This window comes from Fistularia commersonii, chromosome 5 (genome assembly GCF_037954325.1).
Source record: "Fistularia commersonii isolate RoL2024-O1a breed Wild chromosome 5, RoL_Fcom_v1.0, whole genome shotgun sequence".
Lineage (NCBI taxonomy): Eukaryota > Metazoa > Chordata > Actinopteri > Syngnathiformes > Fistulariidae > Fistularia > Fistularia commersonii.
In genome coordinates this window covers 14,578,844-14,606,696 of record NC_141288.1, presented here as the reverse complement: position 1 = coordinate 14,606,696, position 27,853 = coordinate 14,578,844, and the positions used below count along the sequence as shown (strand labels likewise).

General features: G+C 38.0%; 4 protein-coding genes across 5 annotated transcripts; 3 read left to right on the top strand and 1 right to left on the bottom strand.

Annotated features, from left to right (window-relative positions):
* Positions 1-450: 450 nt before the first annotated feature.
* Positions 451-6,087, top strand: LOC147234170 (mitogen-activated protein kinase 12-like). The gene is made up of 12 exons (XM_086146966.1): positions 451-890; positions 2,122-2,251; positions 2,467-2,525; positions 2,611-2,722; positions 2,875-2,904; positions 3,451-3,498; positions 3,581-3,695; positions 3,785-3,856; positions 4,910-4,989; positions 5,370-5,448; positions 5,532-5,705; positions 5,952-6,087. Exons 1-12 carry the CDS (start codon positions 694-696, stop codon positions 6,014-6,016), a joined length of 1,161 nt encoding a protein of 386 aa, XP_086003092.1. The 5' UTR covers positions 451-693; the 3' UTR covers positions 6,017-6,087.
* A 572-nt stretch (positions 6,088-6,659) lies between these two features.
* Positions 6,660-10,495, top strand: LOC147234169 (uncharacterized). The gene is made up of 6 exons (XM_086146968.1): positions 6,660-6,837; positions 8,411-8,467; positions 8,584-8,829; positions 8,929-9,186; positions 9,743-9,991; positions 10,067-10,495. The coding sequence occupies exons 1-6, from the start codon at positions 6,753-6,755 to the stop codon at positions 10,147-10,149; spliced, it is 978 nt and encodes a 325-aa protein (XP_086003094.1). The 5' UTR covers positions 6,660-6,752; the 3' UTR covers positions 10,150-10,495.
* Positions 10,496-10,582: 87 nt separating this feature from the next.
* Positions 10,583-17,917, bottom strand: rpap3 (RNA polymerase II associated protein 3). Its single transcript, XM_086146965.1, has 17 exons — positions 17,789-17,917; positions 17,438-17,598; positions 17,188-17,349; positions 16,984-17,094; positions 16,786-16,913; positions 16,511-16,632; positions 15,883-15,953; positions 15,497-15,631; positions 15,188-15,315; positions 13,907-14,028; positions 13,721-13,791; positions 13,484-13,576; positions 12,514-12,707; positions 12,133-12,304; positions 11,421-11,518; positions 11,237-11,337; positions 10,583-11,145 (listed from the first exon to the last, which is right to left on the bottom strand). The coding sequence occupies exons 2-17, from the start codon at positions 17,588-17,590 to the stop codon at positions 11,060-11,062; spliced, it is 1,947 nt and encodes a 648-aa protein (XP_086003091.1). The 5' UTR covers positions 17,591-17,598; positions 17,789-17,917; the 3' UTR covers positions 10,583-11,059.
* An 80-nt stretch (positions 17,918-17,997) lies between these two features.
* On the top strand, positions 17,998-27,321 carry atp23 (ATP23 metallopeptidase and ATP synthase assembly factor homolog). 2 transcript variants are annotated; one of them, XM_086146964.1, is made up of 6 exons: positions 17,998-18,601; positions 18,817-18,862; positions 19,075-19,156; positions 19,254-19,391; positions 20,527-20,610; positions 26,328-27,321. In XM_086146964.1, exons 1-6 carry the CDS (start codon positions 18,451-18,453, stop codon positions 26,418-26,420), a joined length of 594 nt encoding a protein of 197 aa, XP_086003090.1. In that variant the 5' UTR covers positions 17,998-18,450; the 3' UTR covers positions 26,421-27,321. The 2 variants fall into 2 exon arrangements, with proteins under 2 accessions (XP_086003090.1, XP_086003089.1); XM_086146963.1 differs by lacking the exon at positions 26,328-27,321 and adding an exon at positions 21,011-23,101 and having other exon boundaries at positions 18,205-18,601.
* The last annotated feature ends 532 nt before the right edge of the window (positions 27,322-27,853 follow it).

Genomic DNA, 27,853 nt, shown 5'->3' with positions numbered 1-27,853 from the left:
TAGACAGATGAACTGTTCATCTGACAACACAGAAGAGAGGTTTCTTTTTCGCCTGCAAGTCAGGACCAGTAACTTGTCCCTTCCTTCCTCCCTCCCTCTGAGCCAGATTTAACATGACTGTGAGTACTGCTAAGGCTGGATGGACAGGGAAAACCTGATCAACGAATACAAGCAGGTATTATATCCTGCTTCAAAATCACATAAGGAGATTGTCAAGTTTCTCAACAGTGTGTTTTTCTGATGAGTCCCTTGCTTCTAACTATTAAAACTTTACTGGACGCCGGCTGATCTGATGTGTGATACAAAGCCCACTGAGATATAGGAGTTGTTTTCTGATTTGTTTTGTTTTCATTTATTTAAAGAAACTGTACCAAAGTCAAACCGTTGCACTGCAGCATGCAAGTAGAAAAGTGGTAATTCTTGTTAGTGAACATGATCCTGGGTGATGCCATGGGAGGAAATGTACCTCTGCAGGAAACCCTTCAGGTCAAACTGAAAGCTTTGACGTGGGGTGGCAGATGTTTTGTGGCTTTTTCTCCCTCATTGTAGACACACCCACTGAGACCCCGGGGCGACCAGGACCACAATAGTCTGGCCTGTGTGTGTGTTTTTTTTTTTTTTTTGGGTTGTAATTAGACCCCCATCGAACTCCACAACGCGCAAAAACGCATCTAAAATTATTGGTTTTGTCACATGACCGTCCGAAACCAGATCGGAACCGGCAGCCTAGCGCAATCCGATATACGTCGCTCCCGGGAAGGAGTGGGGAAAATGTCTGTGCGGTCCAGGACGGGATTTTATCGACAGGAGGTGAACAGGACAATATGGGATGTTCCGGAGCGCTACCGAGAACTGAAGCAGATCGGGACGGGGGCCTACGGGACTGTATGGTGAGGAGGGCAATCTCACTCACACTGCTCAGATATTCATCTATAATACTTTTAGCATTTTTTGTAATGATTTTTTTTCTTTACAATCAAAGAACAGGCTGTTGTCGAGTGTATTTATCAAATGAAAACAAACAAAATGAATCTCAGGTGTTGCTTGACTCTATATAACTGATATAAATTGTTACCTGGTATTGTGCCCAGACTTTGGAGATGCATCACTGGCTAGATCTCGGTTTTTGGCATTTTTATAACGATTTTTTGTCTTTACAACCAAAGAACAGGCTGTTGTCGAGTGTATATATCGAATGAAAACAAACAAAATTAATCTCAGGTGTTGCTTGACTCTATATAACTGATAGAAATCGTTACCCGGTATTGTGCGGTATTGACGCGCATCACTGGCTAGATCTCTAGTATATGTTTCATAAACATAGGTTTGGTACCCAGTTAATGCATAACTAAAGGGAGTTTCCCTAAATTATTAATGTAAACTGGTATCCTGCCAAAAAATGAAGTAATAGATTGACAAAATTTAAGTGAACTCAAACATTTGTCAGCCGGGGACTATAATTTATTGTAGTACTATTATTATTATTGTTACTACTATTATTTATTATTGTTATGTTTCACTTGAAACTCTGGCACAACAATTTCCTTCGGGATAAATAAAGTTGTTCTTATTTTTATTCTTATTCTTATTCTTATTCTTATTCTTATTCTTATTCTTATTCTTATTCTTATTCTTATTCTTATTCATAATCAGCTGCTCCTCAGCGTTATACAGATGAAATTGATGGTTTATTTACTTCAGGTGTGTAAATGTTATCAAAAGGTAGAATAACACAATTTATTTAATATAGTTTCACAGTTAGTTTTGCTTGTACTGACTATCAGGCTCTAAGCAGCTGACTAACCTCTTTCTGTGAGTGATATCATGGCGAGCTCAGTCTCCACAGCTGGCTCTGCAGGGCCTCTCTTGGCATTGTTTTGTGTGGATGAGGGTCAACAAAGGAAACTACCCCTGGTATCATTGTTGGGAGGAGTTCAGAACCCCTATTAAAGTGCAGAAAGAGCACCTCCCGAAGCTGGCCACCACATATATTAAAGACAGCTGTGCTCCATTTAGGTGTCAAGAAAGTTCTTCAAAACACCTGTGAATGTTCAGTATTTCAGTTTGAGGAGTAAAGTATTATCAGTTTTGGATTAAAGTTTTGATATCGTTCTGTTTCAGTTCAGCCTCAGACCGGCGGACTGGGACACAGGTGGCCATCAAAAAACTCCACCGTCCTTTCCAATCCAAACTGTTCGCCAAGAGGGCCTTCAGAGAGCTGCGACTTCTGAAACACATGAAGCATGAAAATGTAGGACAAAGGAGGGACGCTTTTATAGTTGTGCAATAAATCTTCAGTTTGTGAAATTAAAGAACCTATTTTAGGTTTTTAAATTGACTGCAATGTGGTTGTGGTTTGGTAGAAAAGCATAATAAGGCTGGACGGAGAAAGGAAAAATGTTAACTGTTTTATACATGTTTTGAAAAGAAAATTAAAATTTATTTTCATTGCTTTGCTCCGAGCAGGTGATTGGCCTCCTCGATGTTTTCACTGCTGAAATCTCATTGGACCGGCTTCGTGACTTGTAAGCTCTAATCCTGCTCCTGCTGCTATGCATAAGTGTCTATTCCAGTATAATGATGACGATGCTCCCTTCCCTTTGTGCAAAGTTACCTGGTGATGCCGTTTATGGGCACCGACCTTGGTAAATTGATGAAGCTGGAGAGATTATCAGAGGATAGAGTTCAGTTCCTGGTCTATCAGATGCTGAGGGGACTTAAGGTAGGACTAAGTTATTATTCACAGGAATGTTGTCATAAGTCAACTCTTATTCTCAGGAAACCAAAACATACCAGACTGATTTTTTCCGGTTACAGTTGTCTGCAACAACTGATTTCTGTCACTGATGTTTTCTTTTTCTCCTTTCTTTGTAGTACATTCACTCTGCAGGGATCATCCACCGGGTACGTGGCCTTTGACCTTTCAGGCTAGCAGCTTTTGGGGGTTGGGGCTATTGCTTTTTTCTTTAGTACCATTCATGCTGATTCCCACACCACAGGCTTTGTTGTCACTCTGTCTTTCTCCCTCTCTCTGTCTGTATTTTAATTTCACTCTTGAGTCTCTTGTTGACGTTAGATTGAAATAAATCTTACTTGAGTTTTACATCTCCATGCTGCTCATTTCTGATTTAAGTCATAAACACATAGTACGCACATAGTCGTAGAAGACTAGTGACTACAATTACAATTATTGTAACTCTTACATAATATATCTATATACATGAAAAAACACCCACTTTTGTAGGTGAATTTGTACACCCCTAAAATATTTGTATTAGCTCTGAAAATCCAGTATCAGTTGGATTCTTATCAGAAATCAGATGCTCTAGTCACTTTAATGTGCATTACAGGAATCAAAATGCTTAGACTCTTTGTTTTAAATTGTGCTCATTTGCAAATGTATAGATTATAAGCAGGTATTGAGTGTTTGTTTGTCATTGTGTTCTGTAGGACCTCAAACCAGGAAACCTGGCCATTAATCCAGACTGTGAGCTAAAGGTATGACAACTCTATAAACTAATGCATTGAGGTTCATGTCGATATATTTTCGTGATTGCCTTCTGCTCTTTGTCTGCTTCAGATCCTTGACTTTGGTCTGGCAAGGCAGGCTGATGCAGAGATGACAGGCTACGTTGTGACCCGCTGGTACAGAGCACCTGAGATTATTCTCAACTGGATGCATTACACACAATCTGGTAAGAGTGTCAAACGCCATGCCCGAACAGTGTTAATGTTCATAGTTATCTTAAAAGGCGAAACCAGTTAATGACGTTTTGTTTTTCAGTGGACATCTGGTCAGCTGGTTGTATTATGGCTGAAATGCTTTTGGGAAAACCACTGTTTAAGGGAAATGACCGTATCCTTAACTGTCTTCAATACGTTCATTTGTGTGGACAAAAAAAAACTTGATACAAAAACCCAGTTTGCACTGTGAGGTAGTGGCCTCCCAAACAATCTCAAATGGCAAATGATCTCAACTTATATACCTTGTGGTTTTAAAGCACTTCACATTAGATAGCATTCACCCATTCACACACACACACACACACACACACACACACACACACACACACACACACACACCAATGGTGCAGGAGATGCAATGCATAGCGATAGACAGGCCATAATAAGCAACTTGGAATTCAGTATCTTGCCCAAGGACACTCGAGCATGCAGACGGGAGGAGATGGGGATTGAACCTTCAACCTTCCAATAAAAGGGTCGCCTCCCCTAAGAGTCAGCCTCCGTTTTTATCTAGGGTATGTGAGAAAACATTCACACATCGCCTTCCATGTACATATGAGTAACTTGGAATACTATATGAACAATATAAAATATCAAACAATCATTATGCAATGATCTTGCTAATATGCTGAGATTTTTTGAAAAAACATTTCCTTTTTTGCATATTTTCAATATATTTCAGTCTGAGCTCAAAGTAGGCCTCCTTTTCTGTACGTTCTTCTCTGGCATGGGGTTACACTATACATATTTTTCTCTGCTCCTATTAAGTATACAGAAACTTAATGTAAAGTCCCAACATGCAATTCTGCCGAGTACCACACGGGAGTGCAGTAGGCCCTGTGCTGCCCCACATGTGACCATTTTGGAATTGTGACAAGGCATTCATTTTTAATGCCAGTAAGCCTGCTTAATACATTGATCAACGCCATTATAATGGTCAGTGGATGAGATTTAGTTTCTGTTTTTGTCCTATTGTTTCATTATTCAACATCATTAATGTGCCCGTGTCATCTATTACAGTCTCTTTGGATAAAAAATGAGCAATACCACCTGAATAAGCTGTAATGGGGGTTTTACCAGTCTCAACATGTTAATCACATTTATAAGCCAATTACCTATTACTAATACACATGACATATGACCCTTGACCCTTTACGGCTTCAAGACCTGGACCAGCTCAGAGAAATCATGAAGGTCACGGGAACGCCATCTGCTGACTTTGTGGTGAAGTTACAAAGCCAAGATGTAAGTCAGGGAACCTTATTTATTTTTCCTGAATTATTTTGAAAGATCTAAAGCACATGGACATCTAAGTGTAATGTAAGAGGGACTGTCCAGATCAAGGAGAAGATTAACAGGATTTTTTCTGTTTGTTTTTTGTGAAATTGACAATCAGACATAAGTATCGATGCCAATATTTGGGCAGATGTAAATGTACATGTTAATGCCAAATAACTGAAAAAGATTATCAAATGAGTGCCCAATAATGTGTGAAAATCCTGAAATTTTAGAATAACCCAACCAAGCTCAGTAGTATTTACAATAAGATAAACGCCGTTTGAATTTTGATGGTTGAGGAAACATCTTTATTTGTAATAATTATCATCATTTTTCTGCTCTGAAAGGCAAAAAACTATATTAGAAATCTGACAAAAGTGCCCCAAAAAGATTTGCAGACCATTTTTACCAAAGCCAGCTCAAATGGTAAGTGCAGATTGCTGTTCCTCAGTTATTTTTTTAAACTCGTCAGACCTTTCAAGTATATGCCATTTATTTCTGCTTCACAGCAGTGTGTGTCCTGGAAAAGATGCTTCTTCTGGACCCGGACCAAAGGGTGAGTGCATCCGAGGCTCTTGAGCATCCTCTCTTCACTGAGTTCAGAGACACAGATGAGGAGACAGAGGCACAGCCTTACGATCAAACCATGGACAACACAGACCTGTCACTGGACCAATGGAAACGTAAGTGATATTTAAAGCTCTGTTGCAATGAAGCAATAGACCCGTGACCTGCTCCGGAGGTCTTTGTAAATGAGTGAAATGCAGGTAATTTAATGTTGAATATATAGCTGCTATCATTCATGTCTAAACAGTTCTAAATGTAGCACATTTTTATTATTACTCTATTGATTAGAGGTGATTTCGCTGTCATTCACAGGAACTCTATTGTAAATTCATGCTGGTTTATCTAAATTTTTGTTCATGCAGGTCACACAGTCACAGAGATACTGACTTTCAGGCAACCAAAGGACTCAAGAGAAACATCTCTTTGAAAAGAAACACACAGATTTAGAAGGAATATACACTGTTTTTTATGTACTTTCAGTCAGTGTAATTGCTGTGTTGTATTTGTAATTATTGCCTCTTTTATTGTGTACAGCAAACCTTGTCTTTTATACCTTACTGGTTTTTGAAAGTTAGTCTTCTATACTTTCCAGCAGTTGTTCTTTGTAAAGTTAATTTGTTAAAGAAGAGAAAATATTAATGGAAGAAACTTCCCTGTTGTACAACAGTAAGGTGAATTTCTCTGTGACACATGGCTCTAGTTCCCATGTTGGTGTAGTAGAACGCATGTAGAACAACTTCAGTCTTATTAAAAACCAATAAAGATAAAAGAGGTCCACTTTTTAACAAAAGTTAGTAAGCAACATTTGCTAAACATTTTTTAAAATCAGCAAAACAATCTGCTGAAAATTTAGAAAATAATTACATTTTATTATCATTAAAAGGGCATGAAAGTTATTGAAAGGTCAGAGTGCTATGCTGAGATGCCACTCACAAGCATTTCAAATGAGGAACAAAAGTTTTTAAACATTTTTAAACTTTAAACTGAAAAAAAAAAGTTTTTTTTTTTTTTTATAGCTTTGGAAGTCACAGTGAACCAAGTATTTATTTAACTGCCATTAGTCAAAATGACTAAGACCTCAAACACTTGATAAGAGCAACTAGGCTGATAGTGACGGAACAGTTCCAGTTGATTATTTCCCCGGCAGCCGACAACTTCACATTATGGCGATGGAAACAACCTACAGAACCAAACATAAAAGAGGGCACTTGAATCTCCGCAGAATATTGTTGCTTCTTTTTCTGGCAGGTAACATTGATTTTGTTTAAAATGATACCTGGAATGGAACTGATTCTGTTAATGAAAATTACAACAGTGAGACAAAATGTTATGGTAAACATTAACGCTAAATACAGTTATTTCAAAAGTATTTGGCTGTGACAAGTTTTTAAGTTTTTACTTGTTTTGAAGTTATCAATATTGTTGTGAAAACGTGCTGTACTTTTACAGCTGCGCAATTAAAATCAAGAATATATATTTGAAATAAGTGATGAGCTTTACTACCCTAACATCCCATTATGTTCTTTATAAACTATATAGTAGTCACAGAAATGTGGACATGGAATGAGCGTGACTTGGTGAAACCTTTTTTGGAATGTCGTGTATATTTTGACACACTGGAAATCTTTGTTTTTAGTATGTTTCTTTATTGTTATTTGTATCTTAACTATTAAATGGTAAACTGAAACTGAAATTCAAACTTTATAAGTTCTGCTCCTGTTGTTTTGCTCCCTGATTTGCTGTGCATGCATCAACATGTGTTGCTCACAGAAGCCCTGCCCTTACCTTGCTAACCCGCATGTATACAGATCCCATGCCGAGAAACTATAATATCAGTTAGTTTATTAAGTCTATAAAGGAAATTGGCTGATATTTTTATTTTTGTATTTGTCAGGTTTGATCAGCCCTAGTCCATTTTGAGACACAGACATAAATACATGATGTAGTTGGCATCAGTTCAACCTATTTGTTAGTCAAAAACCCTGTATAGCTAATGTTTTCGTAGTGAATCCAATCCTGACTGAGACCTGTGCACAATCACAGCACCCAGTGGTGTGTCAAGGTTAACTACGGTCATACTTGCTTTGAAAATGACTCATAACCTCACATTATTATTTATAATTTGATAAAAGTATGAGTCAGTTATTGTGCAAAATAGTGTCGTGGAAGTTTTGCACAGCAAGCTAGTGATGCCACTGATAGGATGAATTTGCACTGAGCGTATTGAAGTGGGGAGGGGTAAGATTACCCTCTGTTTATAGAGAACTAAAGTTCATCCTGCTTTATGAGATTGGCTGGTAAGAGGTGAATAACTAAAAACTGGCATTTCTTTACTTTTACTGGTATGATTTCTGGTAAATTACTTGCAGCATGATAATATCCTGGCTTGGAGGTATCTGGAGCTCTTTCTGTGAGGAGACTGCATGTTCTCCCTGTACCTGCATGTATTTTTTCCCTTTTTTTCTAGAATCTCTGGGTTTCTTTCAGTAAAAAATCATATTGTAGGATATTGAAGTGTGTTAAGTCTCTGCAGGTGTGAGAGGAACCATGAATGCTTATTTTTCTGTATGTGGCCCTGTAAATGGATGTGTAAAGGTGCAAATACCACTGATGATTCAATCTTCTGTTTACCTAAGTCTAATAGTGACATTACTCCTATTCAAATGAGCAAAAGTTTTGCCACATGATTAGATTGAAAATTCATTTTTTATTTGAGTTGATTAATTTACTCAAAATTATATTGAGTTTAGACAAAATATTTCTGCATCCCACCCATCACGATTGTCTTGTATACAGTGAAACATTTTATCTCCCTGTTTAGAACTCACATTTTTACCTGCAAATGCAGAAGACAGTGGACCAGATAACCCCGATGATGGTAATTAATAAACCTTATCTTAAAGACATTTCATTTTTATTAAGTACAACATAAGAACACAAACATTATATTGCATGTTTGTTATCATAAAATTAAATGTTGACATTTTCTGAAAGGACTGGAATTAAAGATTGTTGGTCTGGACTATGTAACTGTGGGTGTGCCTACCAGCTTTGAGTGTCAGGCAAACTGCCAAGAATGTACCTACTCCATGTCTTTGGATCAACAAACTAGCCAAGGTCATGGCAACACGTTAGCCTTCACTGTTGAGAGATGGGTGGATTCCTTAACAGTAACCTGTACGGTCATGGATGACGAAGGAGAGCAAATAGACACAGCAAACAAGCGCCTGCAAGTGTTAGGTATGACATAAATTTTAAACTAAAATATCCTGTACTGTATTCTTTAATCCAGTTCTAATATCCAGTTTTCTTTGCCCTTCTTTGCCTTTTTTACATAAGCTGGACCAGCCAATCTTTCTATCACAGGCCCTGACATGTTGAATCCCACAAAGAGCCACACCTTTAGTTGCTACGCATACTGCCGGCCATCTTGTACATATGCCTGGATGATGGATACAGGGCCATGGATAAGTGGTGAAGGAAACGTTGTTTCAGTGACTCCTCAAGAAATGGACAGCACAAAGACTCTGATCTGCAAAGCCACCAATAGAGTTTCAGGAATGTTTGTGTCGACAGTTAAAAAACTAACCGTGACATGTAAGTCAAGAGAATTTGCCTCTGGTTTAAAAATTTAAAAAAAAAAACATGCATCATGAAATAAGTATGAAAAAGAGTGAGAAGGGAAAACATTCAACTAAAAGTGTGACCAAAGATCTCAACGGCCACATGGCTCCAGCATCCCAGTGACCCTAAGTGCACGAAAAGCGATAGATAATGGATGGAATTGGGAAAGCAGCTGTACTGCAGACAGAACACTTTTCATTTGGAATGAGGATTCTATCTAAACCCGATGAAACAATTCCACAATTTCTTTCTATGGAGAAATTCTCCATAGAAAGAATTTATTTCTATGGAGAATATTCTTTCTCGAAATGGAGAATCTGAATTACTAGAGGAGAAAAAATAGATTTTTTTCCCAGAACCCTGGAGTTGTAATAGTGCTTTCTAGATAATCATAATACATAAAAAAACAACACATAACTTAAAAAAAAAACATGTTTGCTGATATGTGGAATTTCCCAAAAGCTTATATGCTATGTTTGTATGTTAATATTAAGTAATTCCCAATATATCTCTGCTAACTCTCTTTTAGCTGGCCCAACAAAGATTCATATAAAGGGCCCAGATTTTATAGAAGTTGCAGAAACAACCAAATTTGAATGCATTGCCGAGTGTACGCCCTCTTGCCACTACGTCTTATCCATCGGCAGTCAGACTGTGAGAGGCAACACAATGGAGGTGACTGTGGATGTTCACCTGAAGTTGGTCACAATCAAGTGTGAGGTGCAAAACACTGTTACAAAGAAAAGGAGCACAGTGTTTAAAACCATCAAACTTAAAGGTAGGTCAACTCAGTAATGCTCAATGAGCAAGCTTTCTGTTTCTGACAATGATCTTTCTTTATATCTTTTCTCAGATTTGGAGCACAACGTGTCCATCCGTCCTGCAGAGACTTCAGCGGTGATTGTGTGGGGTTTTATCATTTTGTTAACATTATGATGTAATTGCATTAAGAGGGACCAAGAGCAAGAACACATTCATACATTTTAGTTTGTAGACAACCTTTTTGTCATTTGAACAATCACATCATTTTAGTGGTCAACATTTTAAGAGTAATTCTAAGAAGTAGAATTATTTATTTTTTAACTGTTCTCTACATTAACATTGCATCATGATCCATATGCATCTTTTTAAAATGTTCACACACAGTATTTAAAGTACCCAATTTTTTTTTCCATTTGTAGAAACTCAGCGAGACATGATTTGATGACCATGTTACTGTGATGTTAAGCAATTTACCTCATCTCCTGAAAACAGAAAATGACAAATAAAATTATAAAATGCACCTTTATTTACCAAGCAGTTTTCCAGAAGTGATTTTCCATCGATTTTGACCAAGTTTGTAATTTAACATTACTATGTGTTTGGATATTATTGGTGTTGATGAAAAAAGGGTGAAAAAAAAAGCTTCATTTAACACAAAAGCATTTGCCTAAAAATAGACCTAATTAAAAAAAATACTCAGATTAAAAAATGAGAAAGTTGTATTTTTGTTGACCACAAATTGCTATAAAGAAAACATTAATATTCCAGTTTGACTTTTTTTTTTCCTTATAAACTTTCATCATGTCCAACATGGTAAATAATAAATATGTGAAAAAAAAATGCTAATTGATATTTAGTCTGATTTTTCACACCATTATAATCCATGATTATAAGACCAAAGACTCTCCCTTTTTCAAACTGATAATTTCCTCTAGTTTTTAGATTTTTTTATTACAAGATATGGCTCCATTTTTGATTATTATTATTTAACTACTATGGAGAAAAAACATAAATCAAGACATTCATTTTGGTGTAGGTTGTCTGTATTATTTGGAAGGTTTTATCCACATTTAAATGCCACATGTCACAGGCCATATTTCTTCTGAACAGCAGCTACAGATGATCCCTCTGGAATAGCTTGGTGCAGGAAGTCAAACAGTTCTCTAAGCTCTGGGGATAGAAAAATAGAGAAACAATGACTGTCAGGAAGAATTATAAGTGAGAAAGTATGATTCTTCTGGTGAATCAGATAACAACCCACTTTTCTGTTCAGATGAAGACATGAACATGATAGCCATGTCAAAGCGCCTCAAGCTCGCCAGAATCCTTAGAATCTCCAGTGTGAGGGCAGATTCTTCATAACTGCAGGAAACTTGTGTTAACAATCAAAACCAGGCAAGGCATGTTGAGGATGGTCGTTCTAGTTTTACTTTCTCAAAACTCACGGGATATAGAAACCATGCAGTGTGTTCAGGATCTGGTTGAGAATGTCAGGCTCAAGAGAGTTCTGGAAAATATTTGCATACTCCTCTGGCTTTATTTGCTGTAAGATGGTACCAAAAAAACAGAAGAAATTCAGTTTTGAAGTACTTGAAAGTGGCATTGTATTGATAAGATTTATACTTGAAGAATAAATGTTTATAAGCTGTTTCTTAATAACATGCTTTGATATGTTTAACAGCTAACTGCTGCTATTGCTGACATGATGCATGATGGCGAGGATTGTAATACAGAATGTAAAACTAAGAGTCCCTGGAATTGCAGGGGCTTAGTAGAGCCTTTCAATTAATATAGTAATTAATTATTTTTTCCCCAAATCAGTTTTTAATTTGTTATGTCGCAAAAAATGAAGAAGAGACGTCGGCCATTGGCAATACTGATATTTGAGGGTGATATCAATGCTTGGGAAAGGGGGGGGGATTCCCCAATCAATTAACCAGCTGATATTTGACCATCAATCCAACCTACATACAAGCATATACATGCGCATGGCTGCATAAAAATTATGAATTTGACAAATTTAAGCATTATGGGCTGATGTAAATAACATAAAAAAATATATGTACTTTATGATTATGGAAGCATAAGTTGAACTGGTTTGCAACAAATAATATAATTCTGCCAACAGTTTAAACTCAGCATGAAGAACAGCCCCACCTTCAGATATCTGTAAACCCCTTCAGGATTGCCTCCTATCTTACGGAGGTCTGATTCTAACTGGAAGCTGTTTGTTGGAGGGGGGGGTGTAGGGAGCAGGGTGACAGCTGAGCCTGTGTGATGAAGGATTTCCTCCTGGGCTGCCTTCTTTTTCTGTTTGCTAGTAGAGATTCTGTGGAGAAGAAAAATAATACTCTCTGAGCCAAAAAATATGTCATTGAAAGATCTGGTGATGTCTATTTTTGTCTCCCATTAAAACCAATCTCCCTTTCCAAGGTTGGGAAACATTTTTATCTCTCACAGACATTGTGCTTAACAAATTAATCATTAAAGGGGAGGAAATCATTACATAAAAAGGCAAAAAAAAACAGTCTGACTGACTGGTCAGAGGATGATGAGGGAACATCAGTTATCTCCTCAATCTTGATCATCTTTGCGGTTGGTGATGTTGACAGAGGTGAGGATTCACCCTCTCCCTTGACTTCCCGGACAAGCGATGGGGTGCAATTTGATTGCAGCTCAGGCGCCATCATCTTCTCAGTGACTTCCTCAATGTCAAGCCTCCTTAGCGGTTTCTTTGCAACAAAGTGTTCACAATTAGTAAATGTGGTAAACTTTATTTACATTTATTTTACTCATTTGAATGAAAATGAACAAGCATTTATGTAGGTAAGTTTTCTTTCTTCAATAAAGTCTTAGATTACTGACAGACACTTAATTCTGTCCTGTTAGACAAATGCCAAAATTACATACATTTTTTTTCATACATAATATTGCAACATATGTAATACTGATTTAATTCTTATTGAATTTGTTAAGTTATGAAATTCCCAATTGTCAGCATACAAAGAACCCTTCTGGTGTAAAAGATCACTTTAAGAAATATACTTCAGAACTGTAATTGTTACAATTTCCACTGATGAGGACAAGAGACCACATGACAGCAGATATGTTTCAGCATTGGGTTTTTCTGTGTCCTTCAGAATTGATATGTTTAAATATTTTTCAATTCATAATGGTCTTTTTTGAATGCTTATCAAATTGGCCAACGATGCTTTAAGGTACCTCACACCTATGGGACATTCTTAACACATTATGTGAAACATTTTATTATTCCAAATCTTTAAACAGCCAGCCAGAAGTCCTTAGTTTGACATTAAACATAACTGCAAACTCGCAATATAATCATTTTACTTTAATGTTATATAGATCAGTCATGATTCATTTTGATAAATTGATTCTAGTTAATACATTTTATTTCTGTTAAAGGTTTTGCATGACTACACTCTGAATGACAGACTGTTTGACAAACAGACCCCAGCCTGTTACTTTTATGACTTGCAGAACTGACCATTGAATGCAGATGTGCAGGTTTGTTGATTGGCTCAATTGTTCTTCTCTGACAATTGCCTGATGGTTGAAGAGCCACACTGAGACCAACATCCTGCCACAACACAAGATGATGAAAAAAAGATTAAAACAGGTTGATATGACTATTTGATTAAAACATTTAAGCTGGTTCCCCTGAATTACTGTTACAAATTACAGACTTGATTTTCCTATCAAGTTAAAAAGTGGCTTTGCATACAATTTGAAGTTTCTGAAGTTCATTCAGGGCCTGCTTGTTTCCTGGTTCAAGCTTCAACACCTCAAGAAAATCTGCAACAAAGACATACATTATGATTATCTGCAGCAAAACAGTCACTGTTCACATAACATCCGTCAAACCCTTTCTTTCTAATCAATAAAATGACCTGAAAATGTTCTGCATCACCTTGCTTTGCCTCTTCCAGCTTTCCTAAAGCCACTCTGGCAGTGGCCCGCCTGGCAAAGGCCTTGGAGTACGTGTTGTCTAAAGCAACAGCTTTGGTGCAGTCTTCTTCTGCCTCCTTGTATCTACAGAAAACAAATAAAAACAACAACATTCATTGTGTTCAACAAAATGTTGGGGCGTTCTGACAGTTGATATGACTTTGGCATCCATCCACAAGAAGTTCCATAAGAACTGGACATCTCAGGAAAGATAAGATCAACTTTATTGATCCCACGGCAGGGAATTTCAATCACAGCAGAAGAGAGTGCAAATAGTAATAACAGAAAGAATATGCAATGAAAGATATAGATACAAATAAACTGTGCTATGTACAATATATATTAAAAAAACAAACAAACAAAGGAAACCCATTCTGCAGAAAATGATTCCAGAAATGACAGGTGTCAATATGATGATGTGGGTATTGAAAATGAAAGGATAATAAGTCGCAGAGAATGTACAAGTGTCATATAAATAAAAATATTGAAAGGATAACGGTCCAAAGTAGAGATGAAGGCTGTGAGGTAATGTAAAAAAAAAAAAAAAAAAAAACACGAGAAGGTGATAGATAATTTCGATGACTGCTTTTTTTTTAAATCATAAAGGAGCCCTTCATATCCTTCAAATCTAGCTAAGTTTTCTATTTTCCAGTGGTAACCTGATTAGGTTTGTGTGGTAAAAGATCAGAGTAGAGGGCCAATTCCAAGAGACACATTATGGGTGAATGTAACAATTTAGAACAAATTACTCTTTGGTCAAATTTGTCAACACAAAAAAAAAAAAAACAAAGAAAAAACACATCAGGTAACTTATGACAAAATGTTGAAGAGGTAATGCTTTAACAAAAAAATCAAATGATGAGATCAATATGGCAGATAGCTAATTCTCTTTTGGTAAACAATTTTCCAAAAATAATTCCAGCAACAATCTGCGGCAGTAATATCTTATTCTAGGTTGATTGTCCTTCTAATCCTCCTAATATTCTGTGTTTGCAATGACAAAAAAGTGGTAAGCTGCATATTCCGGGTTTCATAGTTGGGGGAACTTGTTACTAACAGATAATTAAATGCCAGAGAAGAAAGAAAATATTTTTGAGTAAATTAGACCAGGTGAGCAAAAAGTCTGCATCACATATTCAAAGTGTATGGAGAATACAACTTCACAGTCTTCAGCTTTGTAGAAGTTAACTTGTTGCAAGTTGAGAGAGAAAAATAGTCGTTTGTGGGTGTGAGTTGCTCTTACTTTTCCAGTTTGAGGTAGGCCATGGCTCTGTTGGCGGGCAGCAGCGCATGCATACTGTCCGCATCCATGCCTTTGCTGTAGCACTCAACTGCTGCTTCGTACTTCCCCTCTTTAAAATAAGCATTGCCCTGAGAAAACAGTCATTAACCTTTACCATTGGAGAAAAACTTATGACTAAGGATATTAAAATACAACTTTGGGGGTTCAAGTATGAGTATTTTCACTGATGGAGCAATAGTTTGTACAGATAGACAAGCTCATCTGGTAAACAAGGGTAAATCAGCTGTTTCTTTGCAGGAAAGAACTTACTCTGTCTTTTTGAACAACCGCCTCCTGTCGCCTCTGCTGCTCCTCCACCAGCCTCTGGTGTTGCGGATCGAATGAAGAGACTTCCCTGGCCTGAGTTGCTTCACTTGAGAAGCACAATGGTTGCTGTTCGAGGACCTGGAATCAGACAGAGAATAGAGGCAGAGAGAGTAGAGGTGAACATGAACCCAAAAGGGCCCTGAAGGGCAGGAGTGATTTTGTTTTTGTCCTGTTTGCTACTTTCACACCAATATTGTGCACAAGAGTGCAAAAATACAAATGTTGCTCTCTTCCATTTCCCTTTTATGTGTACATTACAAATTGAAAAAAACAGATGAGAAGTATATGTATTTAAAATCAGCACTTGCCTCAAACAGTTTTATACTCACCTCTTTGATTTTCTTCACTTCAATCTGTGCTTCCAGGTTCCCGGGGTCAAGTTTCAGAACCCTCTCATAATCTATGGAAACATAATGATGGCGTTGAGATTTGAGTGAACTTACATTTTTATTCATACAGTGAAATCCAGTACCAAAGGTAAAAATCTGATGACTTATCATAGTGAAAGAACATATTTTATAGGAATTTCGTGAGGATTTCAATGTGCTTTTTCTGATATTTAAAGATTAAATTTGCCATTGTACCATGATAATGACCTTTTATCTATAAATGCATTATTTCAATTCTTTAAAACAGTTTTGGGGTAACTTTAAGGAATATCCCTTTCAAAGGGTAACTATTGATCAATACGCAACTAGCACATTCCCTTGACATATGAAACATCAAATTACAGAGTATGCGTGTGTAGAATTACCTTTAATCCCATTGAAAAATGCTAAACTTTTCAGATTATTTCAATAGGTAGCGAGCCATCTCCACATGTAGACAGTAAACCCAAGTACACCAATTATCATTACTAAGAACACTTTTTGATTACATGGTATGATAAGCAATGTAATAGCAACAAAGAAATGTAGAAACAAATGATGAAAGAAGCAGATATAAATTATCTGTTACCTTCTAGTGCAGAGTCGTATTTTTTGAGTGCAAATCTTGCAGCTCCTCTTCGTGCAATTGCTTTGAAGTAATTGCTGTCCAGAGCGATCGCCAAGTTGCAGTCTGACTCTGCCACAGCAAACCTGCAATGGGAAATAACATGAGTCTGCATTTTAAGACAGTCCACATACACACACAGAGTTGCCATAAAGATGCTAAACCAAACATCCATTCTCAAAATGGTGAAACAGAAAAGATCATTTTTGTGTAGTCAGGTTTTCATCTTTGATGCTTACTTCTTGAGTCTAAAGAAGGCGGTGGCTCGATTAGAGGGAAGTACAGGGTTGTAAGGATCTGCACTCATTCCTCTGGTGTAGCATTCGATGGCGTTGTCATATTTCCCCTCTTTGAAAAACTTGTTGCCCTGATGACAAATTCTTCTTTAATTTCCTCATATATTCAATACAATAGAGGACTTTCCATCAAACATTTACCTTTTCTTTCTCAGCTAGTGCACTGTCTTTATCAACTGCTATTTCCTCTGAGTCCGACTCATTTGATTCTGCAGGACTTTCGTCCTTGTCCAGTTCAGCCAGAGCATTGTTCTGTGTCAATCCCAAGCAAACAAACAAACAAAGACGCTTCCCATCACATGAAATTACGATTAAAAAATGCAAGTAATGCAAATGATTAGCTACCACGTCAAACGTTTCCCATGATCGATAGTCATAGGATTTTATCCTTGCTTCGTCCTTAGGTGCGTCTCCGTTTCTGTCACCGTTGCTTGTAGGAACTGTCTTTTTCTTTTTTTCTCTCTTCTTTGCTCTGTAGTCCTTATTTCGTACAGGTGGGAGCTCTTTCTACAACGAAAAAGAAACGTGATGATTCCTAAAAAGTTGTCAACTCACCTCGAAATTAGTAAATTGAATATCTTCAGATGAAACAAACCTGAGCTTCATCTGAGCCTCCGGTCCTCAGCTGCTCTTCCTTTCGCTTCATATCAACCTCCCAGCTCTCCAGATCCTTCATGAAGCTGTGCAGGTCCTCGGCATTCTGTCGCATCTGAAGTTGCAACTCAAGGGCTTTGTTTCCCCCAGACATGGCCCCTCCTGAGAAACAGACATTATTTTGCAAGACCTCTTAAATTCTTGTTGTCAATCTGGTGCAGCCCAGGGAAATACGACAATAACGCCGTTACTCTTCAGCATGCTAACGTTAGCTTGGACACATTGGCGGATAAATTCAGCGAAAAATGTTTGAAGCAAAGTACTCCACGGATTCCGGAGACCTGAATGGTACCTTTAACTTCTTTCGCCAGCGGATAATCTCAATAAAGATGGACTGCGGTTGACTTAGCTAAATAGTGCCGTCCTCACAACTGTAAGTTTATGTTTGGAGCCATGACCATATACCAATCGCCTTTGCGTCACTGAGTTTGCGCCGTACGTAACTCAAGATCGTCTATACCACCTGATCACCCATATTGGTATATTTCAAAATTCAGTTTGCAGACAAATTCAGTACATCATACGTTTCTCAGTAAATTAAAAAAATGCATTAAGATTTTCGTGTTGATTTGTCTGCTGGCAAAATTTTCGATATCGTATTTTTTGTTACTCTCGGAGACGGGATGTTTTGTAGACCTCCTACTACCATCAGAGTTAACATTGTTCTAAATAATCGATCTTTGCCTTTTACAGCGCTCCTTTGCATTTAAACTGTGTTACTTTTAAAGCTTGTCATGTTATTGAGTTAACCCTTTTATGATAAAGTAGGAGATGATCGTTTGATTTTAAAAATAGAAAATTATTTTGTCATCTTAATCTCGTTAATGATTTTATCTATTACCGTTGACCCATACCACGTGATCCACAAACAGCGATGACCTCTCCTTAGCTAGCGCTAGAGGTACCCGAAGGGATATATGCTAATAAATCCAACTTTGTGATACATTTCGCACAATGGACCAGACAAATAAAGAGGACGATTATTATGGATACGACTTATACCCTGATAGAAATTCGAGGAAGTACAAGAAGGGTTTAGTCTCAGAGAGCCTGTTCACTTTCAACCACAAGTGTCAGCTCATGTTGCAGTTAGCAGTGGAAACTAGTGAGTATCAAGCCTTCTGCTAAATTACTACACATGCGAAAATAATGTAATCTCTTGTGCGTATATTATATTATTAAATTAGTCCCCAGTGAACGTTCTTGCACTGCATCAATGAGCTAAATCTCATTAGCCTAGCTAGTTTGTAAAATAGCTCTGTTTGCTTGCAGTGGAGAGCAGAATTTAAACCCCTGGACACTCTATTTTGCCTCTTGCAGGTCCGTATGCCAAACTCCTCCTCAGTGCCATGAAGAATTCGGGGTGGTAATTGTTTTTGTATTTCGGAAAACATATGACCCTAAGAACAAGTCCTGACATTGTCCTCTAAATTTTGGTTGATTCATGACATTTAGTGTCGTATTTGTTTGTGAACTACTACTTTATTCTACATGTTTGATACATTAGGTGCTTTAACCAAAGCCCCACACTAAAGTACACTTAAAAAACTCACTGTCGTCTTTTTATGTTTTTGACAGTAAAGTTCTTAAAGAGCGACATTTCTCATGTGAAGATTGTGACGGGACAGTAAGTGGTGGCTTCGATGCAGCCTCCTCTCAAGTAAGAACTATAGAATGATTTTAAACAACCACAAAGATGCAGATTTTGTAGAGGATCTTACAATGCCTGAAGTGATGAGGATCACATTTGTTTGTAGATTGTTTTGTGTCAAAACAACATCCGCCAGCAGTCCCATATGAACCGAGTGGTCACACATGAACTTATCCATGCTTTTGACCACTGTCGTGCCCATGTGGACTGGTTCAACAATTTCAGACATCTGGCTTGTTCTGAGGTGAGCAGCAATTCTTTTGGTGCCCCTTTAGTTAGTGTGACTCTCCAGTCATTTTCTTATCTGAACACTCAAACATTTATGTTTGTATATATGCTGTTGTTGAAGTAAGTAAAATAGCTAATTCTTGTAATTAATAATTCCACAAAAGTCAGTGATAAATAATGTGTTTGTGACTATACTTTGCCAATTTAGGTTGGAAAAAGGAATATATTTGTGTCTGTGTGTGTTTAAACTAAGCTAAAAACAGATAAAAAAACTAGAAGTGTTATAGTTATGCAAAGTAGATGCAGGCACTTCAAAAGGAGTATTGTTTAAGGTACAGGTACTAAACTATAGATCAGCGGTCGGAAATCTATGGCTGGCGAGTCATATATGGCTCTTCTGGTGACGGCAAATGGCTCACAGACAATTTTGAATTGAAAAAGAAAAAATCAGTTTGACACAATACTGTGTCAACCCTTGTAACGGAAAAGATGGCGAAAAGAAAAAACTATGATTATTACCGTGCATTCTAGGTTGCGTTGACAGAGGAATTTGCATTTGGATCTGCGGTATGTCTAATATGCTATGATAAAATTGCATTGATGAAACGATCAAATATAAAGCAGCACTTTGAGTCATTGCAGCACCAGAAGTGCCATTAAAAGTAAGACTTATTCAATTTATATACGTAAAAAATACTATATGGCTCTCGATTTAAATATATTTAGAAATATTTGGCTTTTATGGCTCTCCCAGTCAAAAAGGTTCCCAACCCCTGCTATAGATGAAGGCACGACTGAGATGGAATATTTGATTTTAGAAAGGAGGACAATTAGCTGAAGGTTCCCTGGAGTATTTGCAATTGGCATTTAGCAGTTTGAAATATTTGGAAAAAAAAAAAAAAGGTAACTTTTCCTTTAAAGTAAACAGCTGTATCTATATTTGTATGTGTTAAATATTAAGATTACATTTTTTTAAAATGGTTAGAATTCTCGAATCAATGAGTAACTTTAATAGTTAATAGATGCATATGGCGAATGGGGGAGTTCTTTAGGGACATTGTGGATACTTTATTTCTGTAGAATGTGAACATGTTTGTTATTTTGATGAAAATCTGCTTTTCTTCAAAGATTTGATTCTGTTGTTTCTTCAGATTCGGGCAGCTAACCTCAGTGGAGACTGCTCCTTTGTCACAGAAGTGGCAAGATTCAGCTTTGGCCTGAAGCAGCATCATCAGGTACCTTTGATTGACTAAAAGGGAGTCAGATGGATCTTCTTTTCCTCCTTTCGGCCTTTCCCTTTAGGGGTTGCCAAAGCAAATCAACCTTTTTCCATCAAACCCTATTCTCTGTATCCTCCAACTAACTTAATAAACCCCCCCAAAAAAACAAAAACAAAAACAAAAAAAACAGGCATCACTCCAATCAGATGATTGGCGGTTGATCCTTAACTCTTTGCTGCATGTTGAAGTGTGCTTGGGCAAGACTTGTAACCCAAGCTGCTCCTGATATCCTGGTTAGCATCTTGCATGGCAATTGGTGTGTGAGCATTTGTGTGAATGGGTGAATTGTTGAGAAGGTGTGAAAGGGCTCTATAAATTGAGACCGTTTACCTTTATATGCTTTATGCTTGCACAGGAGTGCGTCCGAGGCCGTGCCCTTCGCTCCATCCTGGCTGTTAGGAAAATTAGCAGAGAGGAGGCGGAGAAAATAGTCGACGAAGTCTTTGACCCATGTTTCAACGATCATGCACCATTTGGAAGAATCCCTCACAGTAATAAGGATGCCAAGTTTGCCAACAGAGAGTATGAGAACAGAGGTCGCTATTATGGAAACCTTTAATGTCGTCATATTTAAATTTATCTCTATGGTGCTTTGCCAGAATGAGACTGAGGTCTCTAGAAAGGCATCTACAAATGACTTTGTCTAAAACTGATCATATTCCTACAGAAGAGATTGTTAGTGACAATTTGAAGCCCAAGAACCAGCCCACTTCATTGACTCTCAAATGCTTATTCTGGATAAACACATTCTGCACTTATAAGGTGCTGCAAGCGAAATCTTCAAAGGGATGTCTTTTTTTTTTGTATTGACATTTGCAGTGAGATAAAACTGTTGAATAAGTTAAAGCATTTTCAAATATGTTATCATGAAATATCAATATAAATTTCAAAAAAAGATATGGTTGCAAAATTCAAAACCAGACAAAAGAATTGATGTTTAGTTCAGGCATGATCACATATTTTATTGAGAAACAGCCAGCAAGGCTTTTCTCCCTCTGCATTGCAGAATCCCTAGTCATCTTTCAAGGTTGAGGTCAGGTCAAAATTTTCAGTCGAGAATTACAGTTATCCTGCTCAGATTGGTTAATTGGTTAACACGTAAGGTTTTAGTGTAGGGACGCTACTTCTTGAACAAATACTATTGAACTGTTTCATTTGACTAAGCTATAAGGCAATGCAAAAGCATTGGTCATTTCAATAAGTCTTGTCATAGTTCTTTGGTATAATTTGATCAGATGGTGCTTTTAAGGAAATTAGGGAAGTGCCTGTTCAGTGACAACACAGACAATAAATATTGGATGTGACGCCACCCATGTGAAAGTGACATCACAGTAAGTCAGCATTCAATGTCATCATCTATGATGTTATTACCCCCATGTGACAATGAAGTACCCCCTTTTGCAGCTTTTCAGGAGACTTTGAAACTATGTCCCTGTGCAATGCCCTACTTTTAGATACATAGGCGGTTTTCTTGCAACATAGCTTTTCACTGTGCTCCTGCCAACATTTTTTCATATGGGGAAAAGCTGTGTCACCACATGGGAGCCATAACATGGGAAGAATTGGGGCTTGGGTGGTATCTGAAAGGGGAAGCACACTCAGTTACTGTGATTAGGCACTTATATAACAAGCCAAGTCTTTTGATTGCTTTGTGTAATTTAATGACAAGATGACACATTTATGAGTTCTTGTTCAACTGTAAATAGAACTGATTATGTTTAAATTAAAATGTTCTAAATGAACTAGAAAGCATTTTTGCTTCTCATCCGCCAGTTTGTGAAACTCAGGCAGTTGCCTTAATCTTGATAAATTGCAATTGCGAATAACCAACCTTGATAAAGAAAAAAATGTCATTTGAATGCTTTTTTTAACATTTCATTGTGTCAGATGGTTAAAGTACACAACAATTACATCAGCTTTATTTACGTATGCGCTGTCACCATAAAATACAATTCCTGACATCTTCATTGCACATTAGCGTTTGAAAAATCTCATTTCCTTCAAAAGAGATTGAGGGGGGAATGTTAGCAGTGTATAAGCTTTAATCCAACAATCCCATCCTCTTTACTATCTCAAAGACAACATGCATTGCATCACAATCACAGTCCCTTGGTGTTTCTGCTGGTGGGATCTAAAATGCCTCTTATTTCAACATTCACTGCTTAGAAAACCCCACAAAGAAGAGTGTGTGGTTAGAACAACAAGGTGGGTGGGCAGCACTGACGTGCAAAGATGATTTTAGAAGAAAAATTATGAAAACCACTTTAAAGCAGTGGGATTAATGTGAAGCCCTTAGATGGAAACAAAAGGGGGAAATTATATTTGGATTTGTGCAATGTCATAGAACCAAGTAAGCTAAATAGAAAGTGTGCAAGTGTTATTTGCAGTCCTTATGTCCTCTATTGTAAGTGGCTTTGGATAAAAGTGTCTGCCAAATGTAATTTAATGTAATGTAAAATAGAGGAATCATGTTGGAACAAAAGAATTACAAGTGCAATAGTAAACATTAAAGGCCAGCTGTAAAAAATAATAGTTGTAAATGCCAAACTAATCTAAATTTATTACTGGGGTTGTTTCATGCTCTTGTTTTGTTACGAGGAATATAGCCAAGATGTTATAGCTCCAATTAATTATCTATTTTTCCATTACTGTGTTCAAGTTTAGGAGACAATCTGAAAATATCTATTGCTCTTTTAACACTTGTGAAATTGAACAAGCATCCAAGAGATCTGTAATATATCCATCAATAAGCTCTAATTTCCCCAAATATAAGCTTTATAGAGGTAATTTTGGCATTGCAGTTCTGAAGCTGGAACCAAAACTCAAAATTGGAGTTTTACTTGCAACTGCTGAGGGAAAGATTCATTTTTTAATGTAGACTGTAAAAAAAAAGAAGTGAAGCAAATAAGGGAATGCCATAACCCTTTGATACCCAAGGTTTAGTTCATGTCTGTTTTAATGGCTACTGGTTAGTTGGGCTCAGTAGGCTTCAGATTAGCATAAAAACAAAATTTTTATCTCATAGTCTCTCCAGCGTGTCCTGGGTCTTCCCCATGGTCTCCTCCTAGATGGACATGCCAAGAATACTTCCCCCGGGAGGCATTCAGGAGTCATCCCGACCAGTCATCCCCCCAGTTTCGGCCCCTGATATCCGCAACCTCATTCTTTTGTTCACTACCCACACCTTGTGACCATAGATGAGGGTCGGAACGTAGATCGACCGGCAAATTGAGATCTTCGCCTTTTTGCTCAGCTCCCTCTTCACCACGACAGACCGGTACAGAGTCTGCTTCGCTGCAGATGTTACACCAATCCGCCTGTCAATTTCCTGCTCCATCCTCCCCTCACTTGTGAACAAGACCCCAAGATACTTAAACTCCTCCAATTGGGGCAGGATCTCTTACCCAACCCAGAGTGGGCATTCCACCCATTTCCAGTTGAGCACCATGGTCTTGGATTTGGAGGTGCTGATCCTCATCCCGGCCACTCCACACTCAGTGAGAGCTGGAGATCATGGCCTGATGAAGCCAACAGCACTACATAATCTGCAAAAAGCAAAGACTCAATCCTGCGATCGCCAAACCGGATTCCCTCGACACCCTGGCTGTGCCTAGAAGTTCTGTCCATAAAAGTTATGAACAAAATCAGTGACAAAGGGCAGCCTTGGTGGAGTCCAACTCACCCCTGAAACGGGTCCGACTTATAACCGGCAATGTGGACCAAGCGCCAACACGGATCATACAGGGACTGAACAGCCCATATGACATATACTCCTGGAGCAACCCCCACAGGAATACTCGTGAGACACGGTTGAATGGCTTCCTCAGATCAACAAAACAAACGTAAACTGGTTGGGCAAACTCCCATGATGCCTCCAGGACCCTGCTGAGGGTATAGAGAATGTTCCTTCCAATCACACCCGTCCAAGCTGCACTGTCGTTGCCCACGTGAGCATTGAAGTCTCCCAATGGAGCGAGGGAGTCTCCAGTAGGAGAGCTTTCTAGCAGCCCCTGTAGGGACTCCCAAGAAGGGTGGGTAAACAAAACTTTCACCTGAAAGCGGAGGGTCAAGACAAAGCTGGATCCAGACCCCACGCTGTGCGCCGAGGTGAGCCTGGCTATATCTTGTCGGAATCTCTCAGCCTCACACACCAGCTTGGGCTCCTTCCCCGCCAGAGGGGTGACCTTCCATGTTCCAAGAGCCAGCTTCTGCAGCCGAGGGTCAGACCACCAAGGTCACCCGCTCTGGCTACCGCCTGGCAGCAGCATAGGTTTTGCACTGTTCCATTGTCAGTGCACCATTCAATTGGGTCATATGCAACTCTTCTCTTGGACTGTATAGTCACTGGTACAAAGATTAGAGTGTGACGTGTTCTTAACCTTTATGAAAACATTCGTCTCAAAATTTTTCAGCTATTACAAACTGACATTTGGGATGGAGGCTGAGCAAGAGACATGTCTAGTTCTACAAACATAGACAAGTCAAAGAAGAGAATGAAATATGGGGCTCCAAAACAGTGGCCAATAAACCTCTGGTAGATATCAATGTGGATATAACCACTTGCTTTATACCATCTGTGCTCTAGTTTCACTGTATTTACCTGGCTTTTGGCAGCTTTATCTTGTTTATCTGTATGAGCTCCATTGCAGTTAATGGAAAATCTTTCCGTAAAAATATATTTTTTCTGTTACAACAGAACAGAGACAAAGCCATCAGATTTCTCGCCGGCAAACTTTCAGATAAATGGTAAAAACAAGCACGGAAGTAATGGATCTTGGATGCACTCTAGGGCTTCTTCAAACATAGTATGTAAAATTAAGTGCTGGCTATCTGTGGAGGATTGGTTCATGTAAAATGAATTACAATGCATGCATGAGACCTAAAAACAGGACTGTAGCCTATGTAAGTGTTGAGTCATTTTTGCAGTGTTGAATCACATTTAACCCACCCATAGCTGTCCTTCTCAGCAAGCTTCCAATACCTCAACTACCTGTCTAATATTTAGAATTCATTTCAAAACAATTTTTGAATGCTTTTGGATGAGTGCATTTTTTTTTTAACAAGTGCAGCAATCAAAAACGTAATTAAAACTGCATTACCAATTCTAACCAAGAGATGGCACTTTCAGACTACAAATCCTCATCAGGACAAGACAGCGCAAAACCCTGCTGTTATAGTTGGATTTATAATTGAATATATTTCATGGAGTCCAACTCCAGGTGAATGTTGGGTCCTTTATTATCAGAGACACAGTGCAGTAATCAAGCCGCTGCTGTGAAGAGTGACAACTTTCATTATTTCATTATTATCTATTTTAGCAGGCAGCACCCACAGTGATCTAATTAGGATGCTCTGGCAACACTGAAATTCCTTCACTAATTTGCTGTAGGACAACACATTAACCCCAAGAGCACTAATGAACTCATCCCATTAATTAGAAAAATGCCAGATTTAGTTGTTGCATGGACAGGCAATAAAGAGCGAGGACACCCTCTTGCCTTTGTGAAATTTGAAGGCGTCTGTTCTTCATGGGGTGGAGCTGATAATGTGGGAATGCTGAATAATTTAGCTGTGAATATTAAAAGGATTGAGTTATCAGTATTGTCAGTCTTTCCCTATAAAGAAGACGACACATGTTACTGCACAACTTTGACACACACATTTCCTTCAAGGTCTTGGATGACTTTGTGATGAGTTTGAGAGAAAGAAGAGGAGAGACCTGGGGAGAGGCTGGACAGCATGGCAATCTTTGGCTCGGATGGTAATTTTTTGTCACCCCATCTTCAGCACTCTCAGGGGAAACACTTGAACAAAGAAAATATATTGAGTCCAGTTTCCTGTTCTTTAGCCCGAGGAGAACAATCACATTGGGCTGATTGAGGACAAAAGTGCATGTCTAGAGATGGCCACAGTGAATCCTGTTTTTTTCAGCGAGCATGATGGCTGAGCGCCGACCTGATTAATGTTCCTATGAGAAAAAACAATAGACATAATAGCATAATGTATACTGAACAGCGAGCTTAATAATAAGCAATGAAACTGCTGGTACCGTGTGATTTGGGTAACATTGTCCTTTTAGTATTGTAGCAAGTCACGAATGTTGGGGTTTATGTTGATGCTTGTTTTCTGTGTGATTTTGGGGTTGCTTGGAATTTTGTGGGTGTGGTTGGGGGTGTAAGGAATTCTGTTGGTTTTTTTTTTAATCTGGAATTGAGCGGGAACAATTTGTTGTATTGCAGGCTTGTGTGGTGTGGCTGTGGCCAACAGCAGCTATTACTTATTAAACGGATGTTTTACTGTCAACCAGGTGTTTTCCCTGACTAAAACGCTACAGTATTATCAGAATTGATAAAATTGTCAGAGGTTTGCGATCAAGTGATGAATGTTGGTAATTTGACTTTTGCTTTTCATGTCTTGATTTAAATGTAAGCATTTGGGAATTTTTTCACTCTGGTAACCTTAAAGCTACCCATTGTAAGTTTACATCCATTGTTGTTGGATTTGGACAACAATATTGATTTTGATGTTCATTCCAAGGTCTTGTTTATTGAACTACACTTTAGAAAAAATTGCTTGATAAATCATGTTCCTACAAAAGGATGTTTTAAAGTGCCTGTTTTAGTCTAATTTCGTTTCCACTGTTTTCCTGATTAATTTACCCTTTTAAAAGGTATAAGCCAATACAGATAAAATTAAATGCTACTCAATGTATGGGAAATAGTGAAATATACTGATGTCAAAAGAAAAAGTTGAGATAATTATGATTCACAGCACAAAATCTCTTGGGGCAGACTGATTTGCATGCCCAAATCAACCATCTAACCTGACAATTAACTTCCCCAGCAGGGATTCTCTGTTTGGGGTCCCCCTGTGGGGGGTTGAGTTGGTGGTGAAATGCATGCAAATCAATTAATTATGAGTGCAAGTTGGGGATTAATTAAGGACTTAGGTAATGCTGCCAGAGACCATCTTTTAAACATTTGTAACTTGTGTGTAATTTAGAAGTCTCAGAAGACCTAAATTCCCAAACTATAACCACCTTGAGATTGTATTAGTCTGTAGTCAATGTTAGCTTTTTCCCTCAAACAAATCAATTTTATACTAGACAAATAATCCCCCTCAAGTGTCTTTTGTTTGATTTGGATTTTTTTCCAATGTAATCTTTATAATTTAAGTCAGCACAAATTGAAATCCTGCT

Excerpts from the sequence above, each read along its gene's own strand:
- LOC147234169 (XM_086146968.1), top strand. The coding sequence starts at position 6,753 with ATGGCGATGGAAACAACCTACAGAACCAAACATAAAAGAGGGCACTTG. Across the intron at positions 8,830-8,928 it reads CAAGCGCCTGCAAGTGTTAG|CTGGACCAGCCAATCTTTCT; the intron begins GTATGACATAAA and ends TTTTTACATAAG. Across the intron at positions 9,992-10,066 it reads TAAAACCATCAAACTTAAAG|ATTTGGAGCACAACGTGTCC; the intron begins GTAGGTCAACTC and ends ATCTTTTCTCAG.
- atp23 (XM_086146963.1), top strand. The coding sequence starts at position 18,451 with ATGGACCAGACAAATAAAGAGGACGATTATTATGGATACGACTTATAC. Across the intron at positions 19,157-19,253 it reads TCGATGCAGCCTCCTCTCAA|ATTGTTTTGTGTCAAAACAA; the intron begins GTAAGAACTATA and ends ATTTGTTTGTAG. Across the intron at positions 20,611-21,010 it reads GCCTGAAGCAGCATCATCAG|GAGTGCGTCCGAGGCCGTGC; the intron begins GTACCTTTGATT and ends ATGCTTGCACAG.
- LOC147234170 (XM_086146966.1), top strand. The coding sequence starts at position 694 with ATGACCGTCCGAAACCAGATCGGAACCGGCAGCCTAGCGCAATCCGAT. Across the intron at positions 891-2,121 it reads GGGGCCTACGGGACTGTATG|TTCAGCCTCAGACCGGCGGA; the intron begins GTGAGGAGGGCA and ends GTTCTGTTTCAG. Across the intron at positions 3,696-3,784 it reads GATGCATTACACACAATCTG|TGGACATCTGGTCAGCTGGT; the intron begins GTAAGAGTGTCA and ends TTTGTTTTTCAG.
- rpap3 (XM_086146965.1), bottom strand. The coding sequence starts at position 17,590 with ATGTCTGGGGGAAACAAAGCCCTTGAGTTGCAACTTCAGATGCGACAG. Across the intron at positions 15,316-15,496 it reads CGGTTGTTCAAAAAGACAGA|GGCAATGCTTATTTTAAAGA; the intron begins GTAAGTTCTTTC and ends CTGTTTTCTCAG. Across the intron at positions 11,146-11,236 it reads GTCTTCATCTGAACAGAAAA|AGCTTAGAGAACTGTTTGAC; the intron begins GTGGGTTGTTAT and ends TTCTATCCCCAG.